This window comes from Sebastes umbrosus, chromosome 14, assembly GCF_015220745.1.
Source record: "Sebastes umbrosus isolate fSebUmb1 chromosome 14, fSebUmb1.pri, whole genome shotgun sequence".
Classification (NCBI taxonomy): Eukaryota; Metazoa; Chordata; class Actinopteri; order Perciformes; family Sebastidae; genus Sebastes; species Sebastes umbrosus.
The window spans coordinates 1952022-1975312 of record NC_051282.1 but is presented as its reverse complement, the minus strand read 5'-3'; the positions used below and the strand labels follow the sequence as shown (position 1 = coordinate 1975312).

At 39.2% G+C, this 23291-nt stretch overlaps 1 protein-coding gene across 1 annotated transcript; it reads left to right on the top strand.

Moving 5' to 3' along the window:
- The first annotated feature begins 1024 nt into the window (after positions 1 to 1024).
- On the top strand, positions 1025 to 22120 carry LOC119501123 (homeobox protein Dlx4a-like). The gene is made up of 3 exons (XM_037791263.1): positions 1025 to 1865; positions 6481 to 6677; positions 19569 to 22120. Exons 1-3 carry the CDS (start codon positions 1538 to 1540, stop codon positions 19809 to 19811), a joined length of 768 nt encoding a protein of 255 aa, XP_037647191.1. The 5' UTR covers positions 1025 to 1537; the 3' UTR covers positions 19812 to 22120.
- Positions 22121 to 23291: the final 1171 nt, after the last annotated feature.

Genomic DNA, 23291 nt, shown 5'->3' with positions numbered 1-23291 from the left:
TTGACTAGGTTTTCAGACAGTTTAATTTTTCATTTTGAACACAAAAAAAGAAAGAAAAATAAAAGAGACATAAATAGAACAATAAGACAGTTTTTTTAGTTTTTTTTTTTAAATGGAGTCTAAGTGTGTGTTCAATAAAATATAATTCGGATAATAAGGTCTGTGGCCTTTCAACAGCAGCTTATGAAGAGACTTTGGTCTGATCCGCCTTATTTTGCCTTTGGCAAGCAGCGAGAATTTGATTTTGGAAAGGCGCTGCGTTTCATGAGCCAACCATTGTTTTTTTTTTACGAAATCATGCATGGTTGATTTCTAAATAGATATTCTTGCAGTCTACTGTCTGTTTATCACATATGACGGCAAAGTTATATTTATTTTGATTTGTTTTACGCGAGAAAATATTGTATAGTCAGATCTCCTGACCTAAAGAGTGCCTTTAGACCCATTTATTTATTTGTGGTATAATGATGCAGAATCAACGGTCCCCAGCAGTCCTTCACCTCCTCAGGCATGAAATAACTGTTGCTAACAAATGTATTAATGTAACAAGAGGTAACACACTAACGGTCTAGCACTTAGCAGCCTTTATTTTATTTCAATCATGTTTTTATTATTATGATTATTTATGTATCGTTTAATCTGTTTAGTCAGTGAGTCAGTTATTGAAATTGAATAATCCGACGGTCAGTGAATGTAGATATTAATGTCCACAATTGAACTCGTGCTGAATCCTATTAGAGCGGTTCAACCGGCTCTGCTGCTGTCCCTCTGTCTCTGCTGTCCCTCTGTCCATGCTGTCCCTCTGTCTCTGCTGTCCATGCTGTCTCTGCTGTCCCTCTGTCCTGTCCCCTCTGTCCCTCTGTATGCCACACCAAGAGGAGCCGGTCCACCGCTCGAGCTCATTGTGAGTAGCTTGATTCGCGTGACAAGGCTAGGCGCGGCAGCCAATGAGCGCGCTGCGCGAGCTGAGTGGAGGCAGAGGGTGCAGCGTGCAGGCGCACAGTGCTGTGAGGAAGAGGAGGAAGAGGAGGATCACACACACTCCGCTGCTCTCTAACGCCTCCTCACTACACTACACTACACGGGACCAGACCAGCACCCGGCTGCTTGTTCTGGAGGATAGAAGACGGAAAATTACCGCGTCCAAGGATATATATATATATATTTATATTAAATTCAGCCTTTTTTTGGTCGGAAGTTGGTGTTTATTTGATCCAGTGTGTCTCGGTGCTTGTCTAGTCCGTCCAGCCCGTATAGCCCGTCTCTAGTCCGTCTCTATGGCGTGTCTGGACCGCTGATCAGTGGGATGTAGCGGAGGGCAAACTCACCTACAGCCGCTTTATTTAATTACATTTATTTAATAGAAGATAAATAACATATTTAATAAACCGCTGTTGTTTTATCGGAGCTGAAACTCTTCTGTGAAAGTGTCTGGAGCTGTTGAACTTATTGATGGTGGGTTCCTTCATGATGACCCCGGTCCGGAGGTCGTAGCCGACACGTCTGATTTCCCGCCACACCACCGGCCCTCAGCCCAATGATGACTATGAGCTCTCTATCGGACTCTCTGGTCCCGCCTGACCCGTCCAAGTCGGCGTTTCTGGAGTTCGGCGGCCACGGCTACCCGGGCCACCAGCAGCCGTCCCCCGGCCTGGCCCACAACCACTACCCGGTCCACGGGCTGCACGCCGTCGGCCCGTCGCAGCACGACGGGCCCTTCTCCTCCGGGGCGTCCTCGTACGGTCGCCCGCTCGGCTACCCGCCCTACCACGGTACCGTGAGCGCGCACCACCCCGGGGCTTACCTGCCCTATCAGCACGGGGGGCACGGGGGCGCGCTGGGACACACCAGGCTGGAGGAGGCGGGTGAGTCTGCACGGGACATATTTATTAAAACATATTCATGTGTGTACTGTTCCTCTGCATGTTCAGTGTTGCTCTTGTCACTAAATATTCACCATGTGCCTCACCATGACATTAGCATCGCTCATTTATTTAAGAAAAGTCCAAAAAGAAAATAAATAGCTCTTAGCCAATCAAAAGCTTTTGTTTAATTGGGTCGTGACTTATTAGATTATTAATGGGCCCCTCGTGCTTAGAAGTATATATTTTTCATTCGTGATTCATTGTGTCGTCTTGAATAAAATAATAATGTAACGGCCCAAGTCCAAATGATGTCGCTTGTAGCCTACAGTCATAGAGGGAATTAAATGCAACACGATATCATTTAAGGGAAATCTCAGAGGGGGGGGAATTTTATTCTTCACAGATGTTTCATTTTGGTCAATGTAAAAAAAAAAAAAAAACATAAAAATGAACCACATGGAGCACAATAATGTGCTCCCCACACAGCTCGGCCACAGCGTCATGTTCAGTGTACTTTGGGGTTGGACGGGAGATGAGTTTAAGGCCCGCTCAGACTGTGGGACTGTCCACAAGAAGCAGCCAACACCGGGCCTGTGGTGAGCTGCAGCCTCTCCAAACCCCAACCCTCAGCCCATCAGCTCCCAAACAACATAGAAAACATCCACCCGGTCTCTGCTGCCTGCGCACACACCGAGGCCTGCAATACTAATAATACTAATAATACTAATAATACTAATAATATGTCCATTACCACTTTCAAACCGGACAAGATTACCAGAAATAATTGTAAATTCGATTAAAGCTAACTGTTAATTGAACCAAAAATATTTCCTGTGTTTTATAGATTTTTATTTCTTTCAAAATAAAATACCGCAACTTTAATAATCAATTAAAAAAAAAATAACAATATTTTTTTTAACTTTCATTTTTTGGATGTCATATTTATAAAACCCTGATCTACAAGGCCCGTTAGGGATAATTATGACTTAAAGCAAATTCACTGCCGACCACTTGAAATATACACTGTAGACAGTAGCTGTTGTATCTGATAGCTTATCTCTTTAAAAAAAGTTACACTGCTTCAATGCAAAAATATAAATTTTATATGATCCACTCATTTTATAAGATCCCTCATTGCTCTGATATTTGGTAATGAAGAGCAATCTGCACCGTACTGCAGCTTGAAATGGCTGCTTGTCAATCGTCATATATGTTACATTATTGTTAATAGATGAAGAGTCTGATCACCTACTAATGATTATACAGGTCCTTATATACACATTCAATTAAAGAATATAAAAGAAATACTTGACGACAAACACATCTTGGTTTTTCTGTCAAAACTGTCTCTTTCTTCTTCTTCTACTCCAAATGCATGGTATCCGTTTTTCAGCCCAAACTCAGCTATAAGTCTGACTTCTCATTTTGTCAATTTCAAATAGTATAGTAATAATAGTATAAGAAAAATCAAATGTCAAAGGCGCCAATACAAATTAACAAATTACTATAATTACTCTAAATATAATTATAGAAGAGTTCAAATTAGTTAAAAAAAAAATTGTGTTTCACTATTTATAAATACAAATACAGCAGAAAGAAATTAAACTATAATACAGTCTATTTAAATGTAAAGTGATTTCATCCCAACTCGATTTTGTGCCGTTTTCATTGAACTTCTGTGTACGCCTGTAAATCATTGAACATATTGATAATCCAATTTTAATTTTAATTTCTGTCAAAACATTTTATGGTCTACAGATATAAATGAGATACTAGGTGAAAAAAAGCCCCCCATTAGCACTTTCTACTATACATGATATATAAATAGTGATGTTACTATAAATAAAACACACCAGCTCAAGAAACACACTTAATATTTCTTTATCACCTTTATTTCACAATCTTAAGAAAATTGATTATAAACATAATTTTGAACTGATGACATATTTTAGAATGACAGAAAATTACGCAATACTTCTATCAGCGGTGAAACAGGGTTAAATACAAAGGATTTTCATATTCTCTGTGACTTGTGTTGACCGTACACCAGCGCTCCCAATTCCCAAATAAATCTAATTAAATGTCACTTATTGGGAGTTTTATAACAGTTTGTTCATATGAGGTCAAACTGGGAGTCAGAACTCTCCGATGTCCAACTGACCTCCAACATAAGTAACGTCACCTCTGGTATAACATACTGTATGTTGGTGATTCTCAGAGTGGAGTCCGTGGCACTCTGTGGGGGGGAGGTACGCAAAATAATTTGCTATAAAATTGTGCTGTATCATTAAAAAGTGCATATCTGCATGGGGACCATTTGCGTCAATTAAACAAGCATATTGTGTCCATTACTCCCACCAACGTTAGCTTTGGGCCCATAGAAACTCTGATAGGATTGTGACACGCAGCAATAAGTTCATTATTTTACTGAAAGTCAGCTTTAGACTGGTAAGTTTAAATATTTGGATTTATTAGGACTACGTCAGTCTTGCTACTGTTCTGAATTTTCTGAATGCTTTTAAGATCAATTACCTACTTACTTACTGAAATGTAGGCTATAAATGCTGTCAAGTTGAGTCCAAATGCAATTTGAATAAAATCAACCTCTGTTTAAAAGTATTTTTTTAAAAGTGGTATTAACATTCAATAACATTGCAAATTTCCCTGCTGTGGGAGTAATGAAGGATTATCTCATCTTATCTTAACATGATTCAAAATGTGTTTCTGTTTATCACTATCAAACAGGTCTTTACGTTAAAAAGTTTTAGAATACAAATAGTTCCAATAGTATCTAAGAGTACAAATGGTAGCAAGCATATGCTTAATCTGTGTTATGATTAAGAGGGGGTCCTTGGAAAATGTTCTCCCTTGTAAGGGGTCCCTGGCCCCAAAAAGTTTGAGAACCCCTGCTGTATATAATACTATATATTTGTTCACACATAGCTCGTATAACATAGAAACATGACCCTTATTTTGGTGTACTAACAATGCCTTATGGTTAACTCTGCATTTTCTCTCAAGGGGTCACCACTTCAATATGTTTCGACATATCGGGTCTTAATAAGGTTACAAATAGAAAAAAAAAAAAACATTTAAAAGGGCGAAATATTGTACAATCTTATTACTATTTTTAAACATACAGCGGTGTAGCTGGTGGGACCCCAACAATAAAGCCAACAAAACACAAATTGTGCCCGTTGGAAATTTACACCCTCTTATAAGTTTTCTTTTAAAAAAGTGTCCATCTCGAAGTTGCCCTTCTCTCCTCCGGTGTTGATGCACTTCAGCGCGGCGCTGCCGTCCCTCCCGGCTGCCTGAGCGGCGGCTCAGTTACAGGATCCGAGCGTCTTGTGGGGCCTCAGCTTGTCCACAGCTGTTCTCTCCTGCCACTGCAGGCTATAAGCTCATGTCATAACAAAGATCAGCGTGGGCGAACATACACAGTTGTTTAGCTATCTCGAAAAAAAAAAAAAAAACTAAAATGAAAAAAAGCTGCACATAAACCAGACTGCTATGGAGAGGACAAAGATGATTCATCTTTTTTACCTGCATCCATTATCATATAGTCATTACTCTCATTGTACTATTTTCATAAAACTGAAAAGAACTGAAAAGTTCATAGCAGTCTGGTCTTATGGTAAATCCACCAATATATGCTCTTTAGGGCTGGACAATATGACGATATATATCGTCAAAACGATATAAAAATATCTACCACATTTATTTTTAAATATATTGTGATATAGGCTGGACCTATATTTATGTATTTGTTCTCTATAATTTAACTACGTTCATTTTGCACTCAAGTTCTTAAAATGAGAAAACACTCAATACTTCTCTTTTGTCAAGTATTTAATTCACACTGGAGTAAACAAAAATAGGCTTGTGGTTCTTTCATACAGACTATTTATCTATTGAATAACCAGAAAACTATATGCTATATTGTGATATATATCGTTATCAAGATATGAAATGACTTATATCGTGATAGAAGATTTTGGCTATATGCATTCAGCCCTAATGTTCTCACAGAATTATTTTGTAGCACACAATATTACAAATTGAAAAAACTTTTCTTTTGAAACATCATTGCAAATTCATATTTTAGTCAACTGCTGCTGCCACAATTTTTTTCCCCATTTTGTGGCTAAATTCTGAATGGTTAAGGTCAGGTTAAATTGCTTTAATGTAATAACAAATGCTTGAGCCTATACATGGTCTATTTTTTAAATGCAGATGAAATAAATGCTGAATGTGTTGCTGTTTACACTCCACCAGAGGAATGAATTTCTGTTTTTACTTTTATATCTATATTTTACTTTCCGTAGCTTTTTTTGTGGGATAAAAATGCTGATCAAAAGCACACACAATGAGGAAAAAAAGGCACAAATCACAAGTCACAAAACTTGAAGATATTAAAAAAGCAGGACCGAATTTGTATCTTCCATAACATTTCACGAGCATAAAGGGGTTGGGTGTCTTGTTGACGGACATGTAAGATGAATCACTGCGACTGATCTTTTGTGGGACGGTGTCTGTAATGCTCATAAAAAAATTCCGTCCCCACAGAGATCCCTGTGTTGATATTTATCTCACAAATTTTGCTCTCCTCTAGAACACGAGAAGCCAACGACGGTGATCGAGAACGGGGAGGTGAGGCTGAACGGGAAGGGGAAGAAAATCAGGAAGCCTCGGACCATTTACTCCAGCCTGCAGCTCCAGGCCCTCAACCAGCGCTTCCAGCAGACCCAGTACCTCGCCCTGCCCGAGAGGGCCGACCTGGCGGCCAAACTGGGCCTGACGCAGACCCAGGTACTCTTATTTTAGCTTTTTTTAAATTTCAAGATGATATATGGAAATTTAAAAAAAAAAGAATCCTTACGAAGGCAAGCACAAAAAGACTGAAAATTAAGAAATATTTATACTCATATGAGGGAAAAAAACAAACATTATATAGCTGAAGGTAAAAGCATTAAGATCTGTGATGACAGGAGTCGGAAACATTTCTAATATGAACAAAGTGTTGGCTAATTTCTCTAATTGAGGGCGTATGTGCATCATCTCACCCTAACAATCCAAAGTATACATGACATACTGCTGTGAGGGAGTTGCCCCTCGCTGGAATGCATGACAACAACATAAGTTAATATTGATGCATGTAGTTGTTTTTTTTAATGGAAAATACCCCCCCAAAAAAAGAAAAATGGAAGTGAAATCAGATTTATTCTAGGATCCGAATCCATCATGTCTTTGATTTGATTTATAGTGTTCATTGGTTTACAGTAAAAGGTCATTAATGCTGATGTTGTAAAAGCCCAAACAGGCATTGTTACATTCTCGTTAACTAGTGTTACTGCACGTTCCTCTAATTAGATCCTGACAGGTACAGTACTTAGATATACTGCAGTGTCATGCACATTTTCGGCATTGATTGTTTGTCAGGACATGAAACTCACGACAACAAAACAAGATAAAACAAAAAGATCAGAAATGCACGTGTGTGTGTGTGTGTGTGTGTGTGTGTGTGCGTGCGTGCGTGCGTGCGTGTGTGTGTGCACATGTTGGGTGCAACTGGGAATCCACGTTTATGTTTCTGCAGCCGAGGTTAGCTTGTTTCGCCGGTGGTCGTCTTCCCTCTCAGTACTTTTTATTTGCCTGTCTCCTCTCTCTCAGAACACACACACACACACACACGCACACACACACACACACACACACACACGCACACACACACACACACACACACACACACACACACACACGTGCCGTCACAGGCAAATAAAAGCCTAACGGCGGCCATTTTGTCTGTCAACACGAAACCAATGAACCCAACGTTGGAAGCTGTCGAGTTGACCAAGTGTTTTTCAGCCTCTCGCATAAACATCTGAAATTCACATTGCGTTTTTATGAGACTCTCTGGGATTTCATCCACAACATTTTCCTATAAATAAATGTCTAATTGGCTGAACTGCGTTGATATTATCCTGCTGATTAAAGGCCTGACATTTGCTGCTCTAAACACTGTCTGGGAACAATCCCATAATGAACAGTACAGATATTGTTATTATACTTTTCTTTTCTTTTTTTTATTAAATCATTTTATTCCTTTACCATCTGTGAATGGCAAACCTGTTTAAAAAAAAAAAGTTTCAACCTGAGTTAAGACAAAAAAAAAGTTATGAGATATTTCTATGTCCTAGTTGTGTAGGGAGACTGTTTTATGGGTTGGTTCCTCGGACTGTTTCCTCATTTCTTGAGCATCTTTGATTGATAGACAAATAGTTCCGTTTCATAGGTCAGTGTCTTTAAAATATTATCTATTGTGAAATAACTTGTGTCATTATTAAATACAAGCAGAACACATGGACTGTCTCATTATGGACAACATGGTCTTCCAAAACTGTCATAATCTTGCTGTGCCTTCTCATTTATTTCAAGGCAAAGAGCAGGAGCCTAAATACAGAAGCCTCAAAGTTGAGGAAAAATGGTTTTAGGTAGGGCTGTCTATCGCTTCAAATATTTAATCGTGATTAATCTCATAGTTGTCCATAGTTAATTGCGATTAATCACAAATTTGTTATCTGTTCAAAATGTACCTTAAAGGGAGATTTGTCAAGTATTTAATACTCTTATCAACATGGGAGTGGGCAAATATAATGCTTTATATAAATGTGTGTATATACCTATTATTGGAAATCAATTAACAACACAAAACAATGACAGATATTGTCCAGAAACCCTCACAGGTACTGCATTTAACATAAAAAAATAGTCTCAAATCATAACATGGCAAACTGCAGCCCTATGACTATGACTTGCCCCCAAACTGCATGTGATTATCATAAAGTGGGCATGTCTGTAAAGGGGAGACTCGTGGGTACCCATAGAACCCATTTACATTCATATATCTGGAGGTCAGAGGTCAAGGGACCCCTTTGAAAATGGCCATGACAGTTTTTTCTCGCCAAAATGTAGCGTAACTTTGGAGCGTTATTTAGCCTCCTTCATGATAAGCTAGTATGACGCGGTTGGTTTCCAATGGAAACCTACAGCTTAAAAATCACAAGTTGCGTTAATGCGTTAAAGAAGCTAGTGGTGTTAACACAAATATGCGTTAACACTTTATTATGACATTCATTAGTATCGTTTTAATTTTTGCCTGCCTAAAAATGTAGATTCCGCACTCTTCCTTGGGATAATCCCCTGATTTGCACTGATCTGCTAATGTTGCTCCGCGTCTGCTGGATGTGTGAGAAGGCTAGTCTTTGCTAACATGCTAGCCATAACAACTTCATTGGACGAGAATAAGTATGTTCAGCTTGTTCCATAGCCTTCAAGTGAAGGAAATTAATCTATTAATATGATTTCATTTCATGTTGAGTAGGCCTCAGCGTTGCCAGATGTACAATAATTTTGCCCTCTGAATGATGTACAATCAATAATGCCAAAAGTGCCATAATGTACGAGAATTTGACCATTTTGGGACGCTTACAGTTAGTAGTTGGTTTTAGTCTGTGCTGGCTCATTTGAATTCATTTCCAGATGAATCCTACGTCTGTGTTTACACATCTCTTCTCACGTGACCTCTTTCCAGCCAATCATCATTGGTGTAGGCTATGATGTTGATGAACGTGACTCGCGATCACGGCTGCTCAACGCTCATCTGAAGAGAATTTGCATGAGAGATAGCTTTGTATGCTTCAGTAAGCCCAGTTCTTTATTTAATTAGCTTAGTTTCTGGCCTTAACTGTTTTCATGCAGAATGTAAACAGCATTACAGTCGTGCTGTCTTGTAATTTAAAATAGTAGGCTATTACAAAAACTGAAGTTATGGACATAGGTCCCTTCCACTCATCATAGCTACGTCAGCCGGCATTAAAAAGAAATAAGAAAAGAAAATAATGTGGGTAGATTTGAGGCCTGTCAAAAAGCCGTTTAAATAGCCTATATGTTTTGTAAAATTACACATTTACACCTATTTGTTCTCGTGATTATGACTTGCCTACGATCATTTTCCTCAAAATACAATAATTTTAAGCCTCTGGTACGATAGTTTAACATTTCCCGCCTGGCAACGCTGCTACGCCTATTTACAGTCCATAGTTTAGGATTGTATCTCTGTTTTACAAGGTGTCTGCTTCTCCATCTACTGTTACAGTAATTAGCTTTCATCAAAATCAATATGGAACATTAATTAACAGTTTCATACATTTAAATATGTCATTTAAAGGAACCTTGAACACACCAAATGGCATGAATGTTAAAGGCTGAGATAGCAGCTACTGAGATCTGCTAAGCTAGTTACCTTTAGCAGGTGTTTTCTTCTTCTTCATGACTGGATTTAGCTACTGCCTCATTTAATTCAATGGAATAAAAAATGGAATTACCAATATGTTTGTTCATTAAAATAGTTATTTTTTCAATGACAGATAACAGCAAGGGAAAAATTAATAGGTAAATTTAGTTTTAGCTTTAGCTAGGCTAGTCGTGGCTATTTCAACTAGGAGCTAGCTTCATTTAATATAGCTCTCTTTCTTTAGCACTTGTTTGTTTTAGCTCTGTTTAGCAGTCAAAGCAAATTTAAAGAGATGCCGTCACAGAATTTATACGTTTCTATGACACAATACATTTTTGATAATAAAACATCTGAAAAAGGCAGATTCAGGTCTTCATTCAAATATGTAAGTTGTAGTTGCAGTTAGGTTACTGTGTTTTTAGCTTTGTAGGGCAGTGTAGTTAGTAGGCTATGTATAAATAATCACTAGCACATTAATTCTATGACATTAGTAACAATTTAGTCTCTCACCAAAAATATGATAAACTGATTTTTGCACCATGGAGCACAGGGTCAAATTTGGAAAACATCAGTAACACATCAGTAACACATAGCCTTCGTAATCTAAATGTGTACTCTATTGAAATTGGCTTACCGTGTAGAAAGGGGGGCGATATAGCAAAAATATCATATCACGATTTTTTCAAGCAGAATCACAATCCACGATCTTTTAACAATTTATTTTTTTCATGCTGGTTTTAAAGACAATTTTGTTGCTGAACATTACAACCAAACTAATTCCCCCATTTAAAAAATACCGCCCTACAAGCTAATAAAACATAAGGAAAAAGAATAACAGATCATTAAGGCCAAACAGATTTTAATCAAGTGTACAATTCTGCAAAGTACGAACATTCAACAAGAGTTTAGACTTTTGCAGAAATCCCATCCCAAAATGAACCTTGGTTTCAAAAGGTAAACAACAGAACTCAAGTAAAGTGCACTCTGGCTACATAACATTAAAGGAACTGAATTGTAAATCAGGTAGCTTATCAGACACAGATCGACAGGCAGAATACAGACAGCCGTAATAATTACTACTGTCAGCTCTCTCTGCAGATAGAAGGGTCGACGCATCACTGACAGAGTCTCTAAATCAGGGGAACAGTGACTGTTAGTGATTCGGCTGTTTGTACACCAGCCAGCATGCACATAAATACAGAGTCCGTCCCCCGTTGCTCTTACTGTACCGCAGCACAGCAGCGTCAGGTATCAGCGGGTGAAGCCAGGTCTCCGTTATTAACATCACGCAGCAGACCCTGACGGACTTGTTAGCTGCCTTCTGTAGCTCCAATTTGTCCATTTTGTGAACGATGGATCTGGCGTTAGAGAGGAATATGCTTGGTAGCGGTGGTTTGTGTGGATGCTTCTTTAGCCTAGTCAGCAGCCCCGTCCGGCATCTCCGCCTGCTTCCTCTCTCTACGCTGCTTCTCGGAGCCGATAACAACCAACGTACACCCCGGTGATCAGGACATGCCCGTCGGTATGTTGCGCGTCCTTTGGAAGTCGCCTGTAACGGCGGTGCTGTGCTGTAATCCAACGTTGATTAAGTCTTGACGACTACACACAAACTTCGCCTGACAAAACTCAACAAGCAAATCCAGCATTCACACAAATAAGCACCAAATTGGGAAGCGAAGAGCCGCTGCACTGAGGCGCGCCGTCTGCTCGAAACTACCAGCAATGGCAACTGGTAGAATGTACACTGTAGCACGGTTCTACGATCTCATGACAGATGACACAGATGTCACTGTCATGTAGAGCTGATATCATGTACAGCATGTATATGTAATGATAATAAGTGTTCTTATTCATGAAGCGACCGCAGACGACAGGGAGAACGTGGCACATGTAGGGGACACTGTACCAGGAATTACAGATTCATTTTTAAAGGGTATATAATGCTCTGTAGCATTATCAAAGATAGACTACAATACATGTGTCGAAAAGCTGAAAAGTAAAGGTTGGAGTATGGAGCAGGTGTCCCACTGGGGAAACTGTAGATACAGTAGGGTTGTTTGAAATATGATACACGCGTGTGTGTGTGTGTGTGTGTGTGTGTGTGTGTGTGTGTGTATGCCTACTGAGTATACATAAGCAGCTGATGTCATCAGATGTCCTAATCCCGTATGAATTAACCACCGCAGCTATGTTTACACTGGGATGATCCGATCATTTGCCTTTTGTAATGGTAAAGTGGTTGTGAATGTGGTCGGCTGCAAGTCATATTCACATGCATGCTTACCAAAGGAGCACATTGTCTGTCTGTGTTCTTTGAGGTGTTTTGGATCAGGGAAAGTTGGCTTTGACTGATTGTATTATAGTCTTTACAGTATGTCAGAGTTGGACTGATACTAGAGTGCAATTAAAGGATCTGGCTGTAGTTTGAGGAATGCAGACACATTTTTGTGGGCTTGGGATAAAGAATGTGTGTGCTTCCTTTTCTGTGAGTGCTTGCCCTGTTTTAGTGTCAAGGTGAGACCTTTTTAGAATTAGCAGTGCTGTTTGCCTACTAATATTTACCAGCCGTGACAGTGCGGCTGGTATTGTTTGCACCTTGTGAGTTTGTGTCTGTGTGTGTGTGTGTCATCATGGTAAAATGTGGTCCTGGTGACACCTACCACAGAAATGGTTTTCAGTATTGCCAGTTGTTTATGTCTGTCTGTCTGTCTGTCAGTCTGACAGACTTTGTGACCATGATCACAACCGTGTAAGATGCAGTCACAAAACTTGCACCGATACCAGTATCGGGTATCGGGTATCGGGTCCGATACTGTGCCCATGTACTCGCACTCGCAAAACGGCCGGGATCCCACCTCAGCCGGCACCCACCGGCCCTCACTTTCATTGCGCCACAGGGTTTTGCTTGCACCCTCTGACTCGCACGTACGTTAGATTCCTTGGTCCGTGTTTCAAGACGGGTCGGTAGGGTTGCAGACATCGCCGCAGACCCCTGGCGCCTTTTACGTGGGCCGAGCCCCAATCTGGGGCGCACTAAGAACAGTCCACCCTGGTGAAACTTTGGTCACGGCCCCAGGAAGCACCTTCGCCCGAGCCTTTCCAAGCCGACCTAGAGCCGGTCCCGGCGCACCGCCTCGTATGTGGGACTCCTCGCTCACACCCTCCAGCTGGCAGTTAACGAGGGTCAGTCTTTACAGTCTTGTGATCGCCACCACATACTGTATTTTTTTCTTTTCTTTTTCGTCAGAGCATTTGATTTATTGATTGCTGTCGGGATGTAATGACAATTTCAACAAATATAACATAAAATGTTTTTGGAGAACATTACCCACAACCCTAGCTCTCAATTATTAAACACCATCATTGTAAATGTGGATATTTGTGGGGCGAAAACTTACATTACATTTAACATAGAACACAATGTTGTGTTTTGCAGGCTGGTGGGGACACTGTAAATAGACGGAGACACAGAACAGCTTGTATTGAAACTCTCTCAGTCAGCTGTAATTAGCCTAGTGTGCATATATGTAGCTGTACAAGCACATACAGTATGCAGCCTACTGTGCACATATACACACATTCCTCACATGCATAGGGGCACTTTAAGTCCGCACACACAACCGTGCATCTACTCAGACATATGTTGTGTGCATTTTCATACACAGATGGAAACATAAACACACACCACACTTGGAGATAGTGATCATGCACCACATCTCCGTCCTGCCTTCATGCCATTAGGCCGGCAGCCAACCGCTGACCGCTTTCCATCTAAATCTCCAGTGTTTCCCAGACGCAGCTGAGAAATGGCACGTAGCACGGTTCTGACATTTTTCCTTGAAACTCTCTCTATCTCTATCCATCTCTCTCACACACACACACACTGCCCATACAGCTTAAACCACCCGCCAAACGGACGCCTTTTATTTCTAAAAATCCTAACCAACTTTTTCACCCATGTATTCAAGAATATGCACTGCAAGGTTTGGGTTTAATATATCATGTGCACACACACACACACACACACAAACACACAGCCAGCGGCACCTGGCCTGCCTCTCAGCCACCCTCCTCTCCACTAATGTCGGTGCCATTGGCCGCGCTCTCAGGGAAGCTGTCAGCTCTATGTAGCTGCTGGAATATGAAACCAATAATTACGGCAGAAATCCTCTCACTGAGGTTGCATTAACTTAACGTGCTGTTGATTGACTCCTCGGCTCATAATGCTCTACATACTCACTTTAGGGTTCTATCCGGGTAATTATTATCCTGCAGGCACTGCGGTTTGGTGGCTGTCATTCGTCTATAGATTATTGTAAATAGGGGCTTACAGTTTGGTTTTAAGCACGGCTGTAACAATTACAAGGACAACTAAGTTTTATTTGTTGTAGGGCTGTCAAAGTTAAAGCAGCAGTGGGTAGAATTGGAGCAAATATGATTAAAAAAAAAGTTATTTTTATAAAACGCTCACTATATCCTGACAGTAGTGCATGAGACAGGTAATCTGAAAAGAAAAATCATGTTCCTCTGTGTCCTCCGGTGCTCCTAACGGCATCTGCAAGATTTCCCAGATCGGAGGAAACCATCAATCAGAGCCGAGATGGAGCCTTGCCGTCTCTGAGCAGCTGTCAATCACTCGCATACTCCGATCAAACAGTCAAACTAGGCAGCGCTGATCAAATATGAATCAGTATTCTGTTATGTTAAAGCCTATTTTTGTCCTCAGATGTTTTCAGAATCATCTTGTAGTGTACGGTTTAGCTGTAAAATGAGAAAGTCCGCAAGTTATCGACAGCTGCCTCCATTGAATGAACAGCCAATAGGAACGCTCTCTCTCTGAAATTACCTTTGATTGGTCAAAGTCTCCCGTCACGAGCTAGATTTTCTAAAGCCCGAAAACAGAGCCATGAGGAGGAGCAGAAGTCTAGTTTTCTCTCAGCCTACTGCAGGTTTAACGCAATAATAACACGTTAACACAAATTAGTTTTAACGCCACTAATTTCTTTCTGTCTTTATTTCTTTAGCGCATTAACGCAATTGATCTTTCATGTCATACTAGCTGTCGCGAAGGAGGTTGAATAACGCTCCAAACATGCACACAATTTTGTCGAGGAAAAACTGGCATGGACATTTTCAAAGGGGTCCCTTGACCTCTGACCTCCAGATATGTGAATGTAAATGGGTTCTATGGGTACCCACGATTCTCCCCTTTACAGACATGCACACTTTATGATAATCACATGCAGTTTGGGGCAAGTCATAGTCAAGTCAGCACACTGACACACTGACAGCTGTTGTTGCCTGTTGGGCTGCAGTTTGCCATGTTATGATTCAAGCATATTGTTTTATGCTAAATGCAGTACCTGTGAGGGTTTCTGGACAATATTTGTCATATTTTTGTGTTTTCAATTGATTTCCAATAATGAATACACACATACATTTGCATAAAGCAGCATATTTGCCCACTCCCATGTTGTAGCATTAAATACTTGACAAATCTCCCTTTAAGGTACAATTTGAACAAATAAAAAATGTGTGATTAATTATCATGGATAAATATTTCTTGATTGACAGCCCATAATTTTTTTGTACAATTTACTCATTATTGAAATTGGAGAACTTGGAGAAAGAGTTTAAGTTTCAAGTTAATCTCTTAATAAAAAGCATTATGTGGTGTAATTACGATGGCATTGCTTATTTATGGAGTAGTATTTTGATTTTATGTGTTCGCCATCATGCATACTAACTTCTAACAGGCTGTGATTGACGTCAGCAGATACACTGGAACAATAGAGATCAAATTAAAAGTCAAGTTTGGCTCTGCAGGACTCCTTGGCTCTTTGGCCGGGGTGTGAAAGCTGGGTGCCTTTTTGATGATCGAGTAAAGGGATAATTTTTTCCACATATTTAGAGTCAATTAGAGCAGTGTGAAATTCTTTTTTTTATAGAATAAAATATCTTCCATAGACCACTTCAACCATCTTCATAAATACCTATAAAATCGCATGGTAATAATTCCCAGGACTGTCAGTGTGGAGGAGAAAACAATTTCAGCGCCAAGCGTGTTTTCTCTTTTATCACTCCTCTGTCGCCGGGCCGGGCAGCGCCAGTCCTTTGGGCGTTCGTTTTTTTTCCTTTATACGCCGCAGTTAAAACCTGTTTGAGACAAAAGTATCCTTCGCTGACTGTGTATAATTATTTATGATTCATTTGTTCCTGCTAGGCTGACAGGTTGCCCGAGGGGCATATTCGTGTAATTTGATGCTCAATTTGCAAGCGCGCTGTGAAACGGAGAACATGCCAATTATATAAACAACAACACAACCGAGTCGTCTCTAACCACAGAGAAGTGATTGAAGTGATCTGCAGCTTAATATTCTGATATGTTCCAACAGTATAATGTCTGTCTTATTCACACACTTATGTAATATTCTTATTGTGGGGCTGCTGCCTCGGAATTAATACACGTGTTATAATTTCTTTCTTTCAAAAGACTTTTTTATTGATTATCAATAATGAATTGAACAATGACTGTGGAGTGAAAAGATTTTGTTTTGCCCAACAACACTCTCAACACATCAATCTGCTCGCACAACAAAACAAACACACAGGCAACCACAGCCAACCATAGAAAATATATTCTAAATTATGAATAAATAAAGTTAAAATTATAAACAATATGGAGAAAATATCTAAAATACACCTTAATAGGAGGTTGTAGCGGGCTCAGTTATAAAGCTAGAAAGAATACCCGTATCATATGAAACTAGAAAACCAAAATAAAAATCTAAATAACGCTCCAAACTTGTGCTAAATTTTGGCGAGGAAGAACTGTCATGGCCATTTTCAAAGGGGTCCCTTGACCTCTGACCGCCAGATATGTGAATGTAAATGGGTTCTATGGGTACCCACGAGTCTCCCCTTTACAGACATGCCCACTTTATGATAATCACATGCAGTTTCAAGTAAGTCAAGTCAGCACACTGACACACTGACAGCTGTTGTTGCCTGTTGGGCTGCAGTTTGCCATGTTATGATTTGAGCATATCTTTTATGCTAAATGCAGTACCTGTGAGGGTTTTGTCATTGTTTTGTGTTGTTAATTGATTTCCAATATACACACATTTGCATTAAGCAAGCACATTTGTCCACTCCCATGTTGTAGTATTAAATATTTGACAAATCTCCCTTTAAGGTACATTTTGAACACGTGAAAAATGTGCGATTCATTTACGATTAATTGCGATTAATCACGGACAATCGTGATTAATTGCGATTCAATATTTTAATCGATTGACAGCCCTAAATTTTACATCATTTCATAAAGCGGAGCACTGGTGTTGGATTTAAATCCATTTTATTTTAATGGTACACCACCATATGTTGTAATTGTACCCTATTATAAACCATTAGGGACAAACCATGTGTCTACAGGAATCACAGTGTTTTACAATGATTTTATCAAACTGTATGTGATAGTATTTTGAGCTCCTGTGGTAGCTATATATTCTATTTCTATAATATTCCTGGTAATGGTACAGTGACAATATTGTAGTCACACCTATTCTAATGGTATTCATGCGTGTTACATTAATACTTGTCACCCTATTAGTTTTTACAACTATTGGTTCATTTGTATGGCTCATTAGAACCTAATTGTAGGTTACTTTACTTCATTGTCATCTCTAATTGTATATTCCCAGCAGGTGTGTCTGTGGTTGGTATAGTATAGTGAGCATATCATCGTGATTTATTGTATTTTTGTCTTCAACCGTTTCAATATTTCTAACATTCACTTAAGTTGTCATCTCTCATTATTTCATCATAACTTCTCTGTAACTGTGCCAAATTCCTTTTTGATAGATTGGATTCACACCTGTTCACTAAAATGTTGTTCACTTGCTGGGTTTAATTTGAGAAGAGCAGCTAACGCAGTAATTTGCCTCAAGCAAACATACTGGGGAAGATTGGGATAGTTGACAGCAGATTAATCTTACACTCATGCATACTGCATACATGCATACATACTGCTTATGAACACGGAAAACTGGTTTATATGTACATACGAAGTATTACAAATACATTTCTAATGATAGTCCGCGTGGGGAGGAGGTCGTTACATTCTTAGCTTAATAACATAAACAAACATAGTAATTTTAAGCCAAACCATGAGTTTGTTTTGCTAAACCTAACCACGTAGTTTTTTTGCCTAAACCCAACCAAGTAGTTTTGTTGCGTTTTTTGTTTTGTTTTGTTTCAATTTACCACGTATTTCAAATTGTGACCGTAATCCGGGAGAAAATATGTTTGTTGTCCTCGAAACGTAATTGAGAATGTAGTCTAGTTGTATGGGAACATAATTTTGTAGGAGACAGGGTTGAATCTTACAAAATGGCCCCTTTCAAACAGTCCAAAGATCCATATACATCTAATCTGTGCGATATTTCTTAGCAGGAGAAAACAGGACTGGACGAGTTTAGTAATATTATGGTCAAAAGTCATATACTGTATAAAGATGATACCGAGACTCTTAGTGGTAGAATTGTTATTAAACTGATCAACTGCAGTGGCAAAGTTATTGGTTCCAATTAAAAGAATTTTGGTTTTGTTCGGGTTTAATTTGGGAAAATGAAGAGACATCCAATCTTTGGAGGTGACTAAGCAATCATGGAGGGAGGACAGTTGATTCAGGTTATTGGGTTTAACAGAGAAATAGATGTGTGTATCATCAGCATAATAGTGAAATGACAAGTCTTGAAAACAAGATGTTATGACATTCCGCGTGTCATGAGGACACATTTTTGCCTTTTCTCGTGTCATTTGTACACCATGGGACAGAACTACAGCAATATCTGCAGTTAAATTTAGGCAACAAAACCACTTAGTTAGGTTTAGCAAAAATTTCATGGTCGGGCTTAAAATAAGTAGGAAAACTAAGTACAATACATACGGAAACAACGTAACATAATTTCTGAAAATGTCATAAATGTCTAGTCTAGGCTGGATTTTCCACATGCAGGTTGTTGCATAAGACTACTTTATTATGAACTTGTTCATCTGTACGTCTTTCACATCATGAAGTTATTCTTCATTGACAAAAATTGATACATTTTGCCATATTTTTTGTTATCAAAGGTTTCTTTTTATTTCATTTTAGTCAAATTTCAAATATGGAGAAAAGTCAAGGCACTTTGACAAATTCACATATCATAAAACAACTCGAAGAATAAAAGATAAACCAGCATAAGCTGCTCGATGATATTTATTCTATTCACTGACCCACAAGCTAAAAACACATCACAGGTCAGTAAAAGGGGTTCCTGGTTGCCTCGGGGTTTGTTACATGTTACTGACCATATAAACGAAGGATCCCCAGTCTGAGTATTAACTCTTTCTCTTTCCTTCAGGTGAAAATATGGTTCCAAAACAAGCGATCCAAATACAAGAAGATCATGAAGAACGGGCCCTGTGGACCTGAGGGAGACCACCTCGCCCCCCCGCCGCCGTCCTCCTCTTCTCCCTGCTCTCTGTGGGACATCAGCATGGCCGCCAAAGGCGCGCCGGTGCACTCTGGAGGATACATGAACAATTTTGCTCACTGGTACCCGGGACACCAGCAGGACTCCATGCCGAGGACTCAGATGATGTGACAGTCAGGAGGACACAACAACACTTCCAGGACAAATTATGGATTTATACCAGCAAGCTGACTGGAGCTGTTAGGGACACGGACGTTGTGAAGAGTCTGAGCCACTCTGGAGGCAAAAATGATACAGCTGGCAGTGATCAATTGTAGTGTACGGATACTGTGGCTTTCCTTTAAGCTGGAGAGGCAAAGGGAAAGAGATATAAAATATAAAATTATAGCCATGACTATGCAAGGCTGTAGCCAAGGCGTTCTCACTCCCGACTCTTCAAATACGGCACTTTGATCAGTGGTGCCACGCGTCAAACTATGATGCTCCACATACCCCTTTAGCGTCAGTGCCACCTTTAGTGGCCCTAATTATGAGAGGGTTTTGGTGACCTGTAGAAAGGCAAATAAACAACACAAAAATGTGAAATACTCGCCTGCCAATATTTGGGATAGAAGGAAGGAAGGAGTGGATCAACCTTGTTCCGTAAAAAAAGTTCCGATGCTTTTTCACCGCGTAATATTTGGTGTACTGTGTGAAAGTACTCATCACAAAAATAACAGTTAAAAAATATATTGACGTGCACGGAAAAAAAATGTCCCAGTGTGTAAAGGCCTTAAAGAGCGTCAAAGTCTGCGCAGGGAGGAGGTAGGGATAGAAGTCGTCAACCAACTTATTGTGTGTGAAACTGACTTATTTTAACTTACGCAGCGTACTTAATTTACGTACGTAACTTAGCTTACCTACGTAAGTTAAGTTCCGTACGTAAACTAAATTACGTACGGAACTTAACTTACGTAGGGAACTTAACTTACGTATGCAACTTAGCTTACGTATGTAACCTATGTACGTAACTTAGCTTACGTACGTAACTTTATTTACGTACGTAACTTAGCTTACGTACGTAACTTATCTTACGCATGTAACTTATGTACATAACTTAGCTTATGCACGTAACTTAGCTTACGTACGTAATTTAGCTTACGTGCTTAACTTAACTTACAGTATGTACATAGCTTTATCTTAAACGTACTTATTTTAACCCAAACCATGATCTTTGTCTAAACTTAATCAAGTAGTTTTGTTGCCTAAACCTAACCTAGTCTTAACGTAGCGTAAACCACGTGTTGAAATTTATCGCACTACCCTGCACGTTGAAAAACGGGGTACCCAGTGTGTTAAAAAGTGACGCCAAGTGGTCCTGACCAAGGGGAGTTGATGTGAGGAGTTGGGAGTGGGAACGTGTTGTAGAAGCAACAACCCCCCCCTGAGTGCACGGAACGGAGTAAGGGTTAGTTTAATACTTATGAATTTGACTTCTCACTTTAATACAGCCAGTCAAGTTATTTGTGCCTCCAGAGCAGCTCAGCCTGCCAAGATATTTGTGATTAAGCTACAACTCAAATCTAGTGCCAGCCCTTCATCTCTGATTCTGGACATGTCAGGGTTTTTTTCTGTCTATTCAGTGGCTTGCGTTGGGGCGGCTACACATGTAAAACGAAGGGTTCTTCAGGGTTTCTTCACAGTTGGTCTTTATGGATCTGATTCAAAGGACCCACTTGAGAGACAGATCAGATTAAAGAACTAAAGAAAGGAAGAAAGTTCTTTTGACTCTGACCATTGTGTGTGTTTTTGTAATGCTGACAGGGTGTAACACTATAAAGGGTCTGTGTAGCATTTAGACCTTTAAAGAGCCATTATGGGACAGTTGATCACAGCACCAACAGAGGCTCTGATAAGGTATATGGAACAAGCAGCCATTTTATGGTACTTATAATCCCCTTTTTTTAAGACTATATGGGAAATAGGCACTGAATGGACACGGTTACTTCATTGTATCGAGTCAAATTATATATATATATTTTTTCATTGTAATAAAAGATAAAAGATCAAGCCCAAAAGGAAATGTATTTGAAATGTATTAAGAAATATTACAACAGGTCATTCATAACTATTTTTGCCCTTCACTCCAGCCAGTCATTGTTCAGTTTTGTCCCCAGAGAGAGGATTCTTGGAGGCTTTGGTGGTAAATAATGGGCTGTTAGATGCCATGCTACATAACAGGGTTTAATTAATCGCGGTTTTACACTTCTGATTGTGAACATTTTACATTTATTCTCTTTTTATTTTCTTATGGATTTAGATATGGTTGCTGTCAGTTTAAGTGTTTCATTCCCAACACATTGTTTTCTCTGCTCACCTCCTGAAATGGGAGTTTACAGTATATATATATATATATATATATATTAGGGCTGTCAATTGATTAAAATATTTAATCGTGATTAATCGCAAATTAATTGATCTGTTCAAAATGTACCTTAAAGGGAGATTTGTCAAGTATTTAATACTCTTATCAACATGGGAGTGGGCAAATATGCTTAACTTATGCAAATGTATGTATATATTTATTATTGGAAATCAATTAACAACACAGAACAATGACAAATATTAATTATATATTAATTATAAAACCCTCACAGGTACTGCATTCAGCATAAAAAATATACTCAAATCATAACATGGCAAACTGCAGCCCAACAGGCAACATTCATTATCATTATTTAACTTCCTTCTCGACAAGCTAGTATGACACGGTTGGTACCGATGAATTCATTAGGATTTCTAGTTCTATATGATTCCAGTATATCTGCACTCTAGCCTTAAAGCTGAGCACGCTACAACCTCCAAAATTTGGATTGTATTAATGCGTTAAAAAAAATGAGTGGCGTTAAAACGAATGTGCGCTAACATGTTATGATTGCGTTAACTTTGACAGCCCTAATATATATATATATATATATATAGCTCTCAGTCAATTTTTTTAATCTGCTCAAAATGTACCTTAAAGGGAGATTTGTCAATTATTTAATACTCTTATCAACATGGGAGTGGGCAAATATGAGTGCTTTATGCAAATGTATGTATATATTTATTATTAGAAATCAATTAACAACACAAAACAATGACAGATATTGTGCAGAAACCCTCACAGGTATTACATTTAAAATAAAACAATATGCTCATTACTAAATAAAACAATATACTTGTTAAAGAAATTAGTGGCGTTAAAACAAATTTGCATTAACCTGTTATTATCACGGACAGCCCTAATATATATATATATATAAAAGCCATGATCTGTTGACCAGAATTTATTCAACCACCTCTTAAATTACTGAATTAATATTTGCCAATAATATTGGCTGTGGGTAAGGACATGCTATGTTATTTGAAATAAATCAAACCCAGTGATGATTGCCACCCTATTTGATTTTGTTTCTTTGACTTCCATCTGACATTTGTTTTTGCACCTTTAACACATAATATCAAATTGAGGCTTCATTGAGTGATGTATTGCTAAAATAACATATTTCTTCTCAGTGGATGGTCTGTGTGTGCCCGAGTGGCCTGGAGCCATTTTCCTCTAAAGTCGTAAATCAGAAGAAGCGGGTCACGTCTTTCGCCCCGCAAACATCTGGAAAAGCAGAAAAAGTC

Excerpts from the sequence above, each read along its gene's own strand:
- LOC119501123 (XM_037791263.1), top strand. The coding sequence starts at position 1,538 with ATGATGACTATGAGCTCTCTATCGGACTCTCTGGTCCCGCCTGACCCG. Across the intron at positions 1,866-6,480 it reads CACCAGGCTGGAGGAGGCGG|AACACGAGAAGCCAACGACG; the intron begins GTGAGTCTGCAC and ends GCTCTCCTCTAG. Across the intron at positions 6,678-19,568 it reads TGGGCCTGACGCAGACCCAG|GTGAAAATATGGTTCCAAAA; the intron begins GTACTCTTATTT and ends TCTTTCCTTCAG.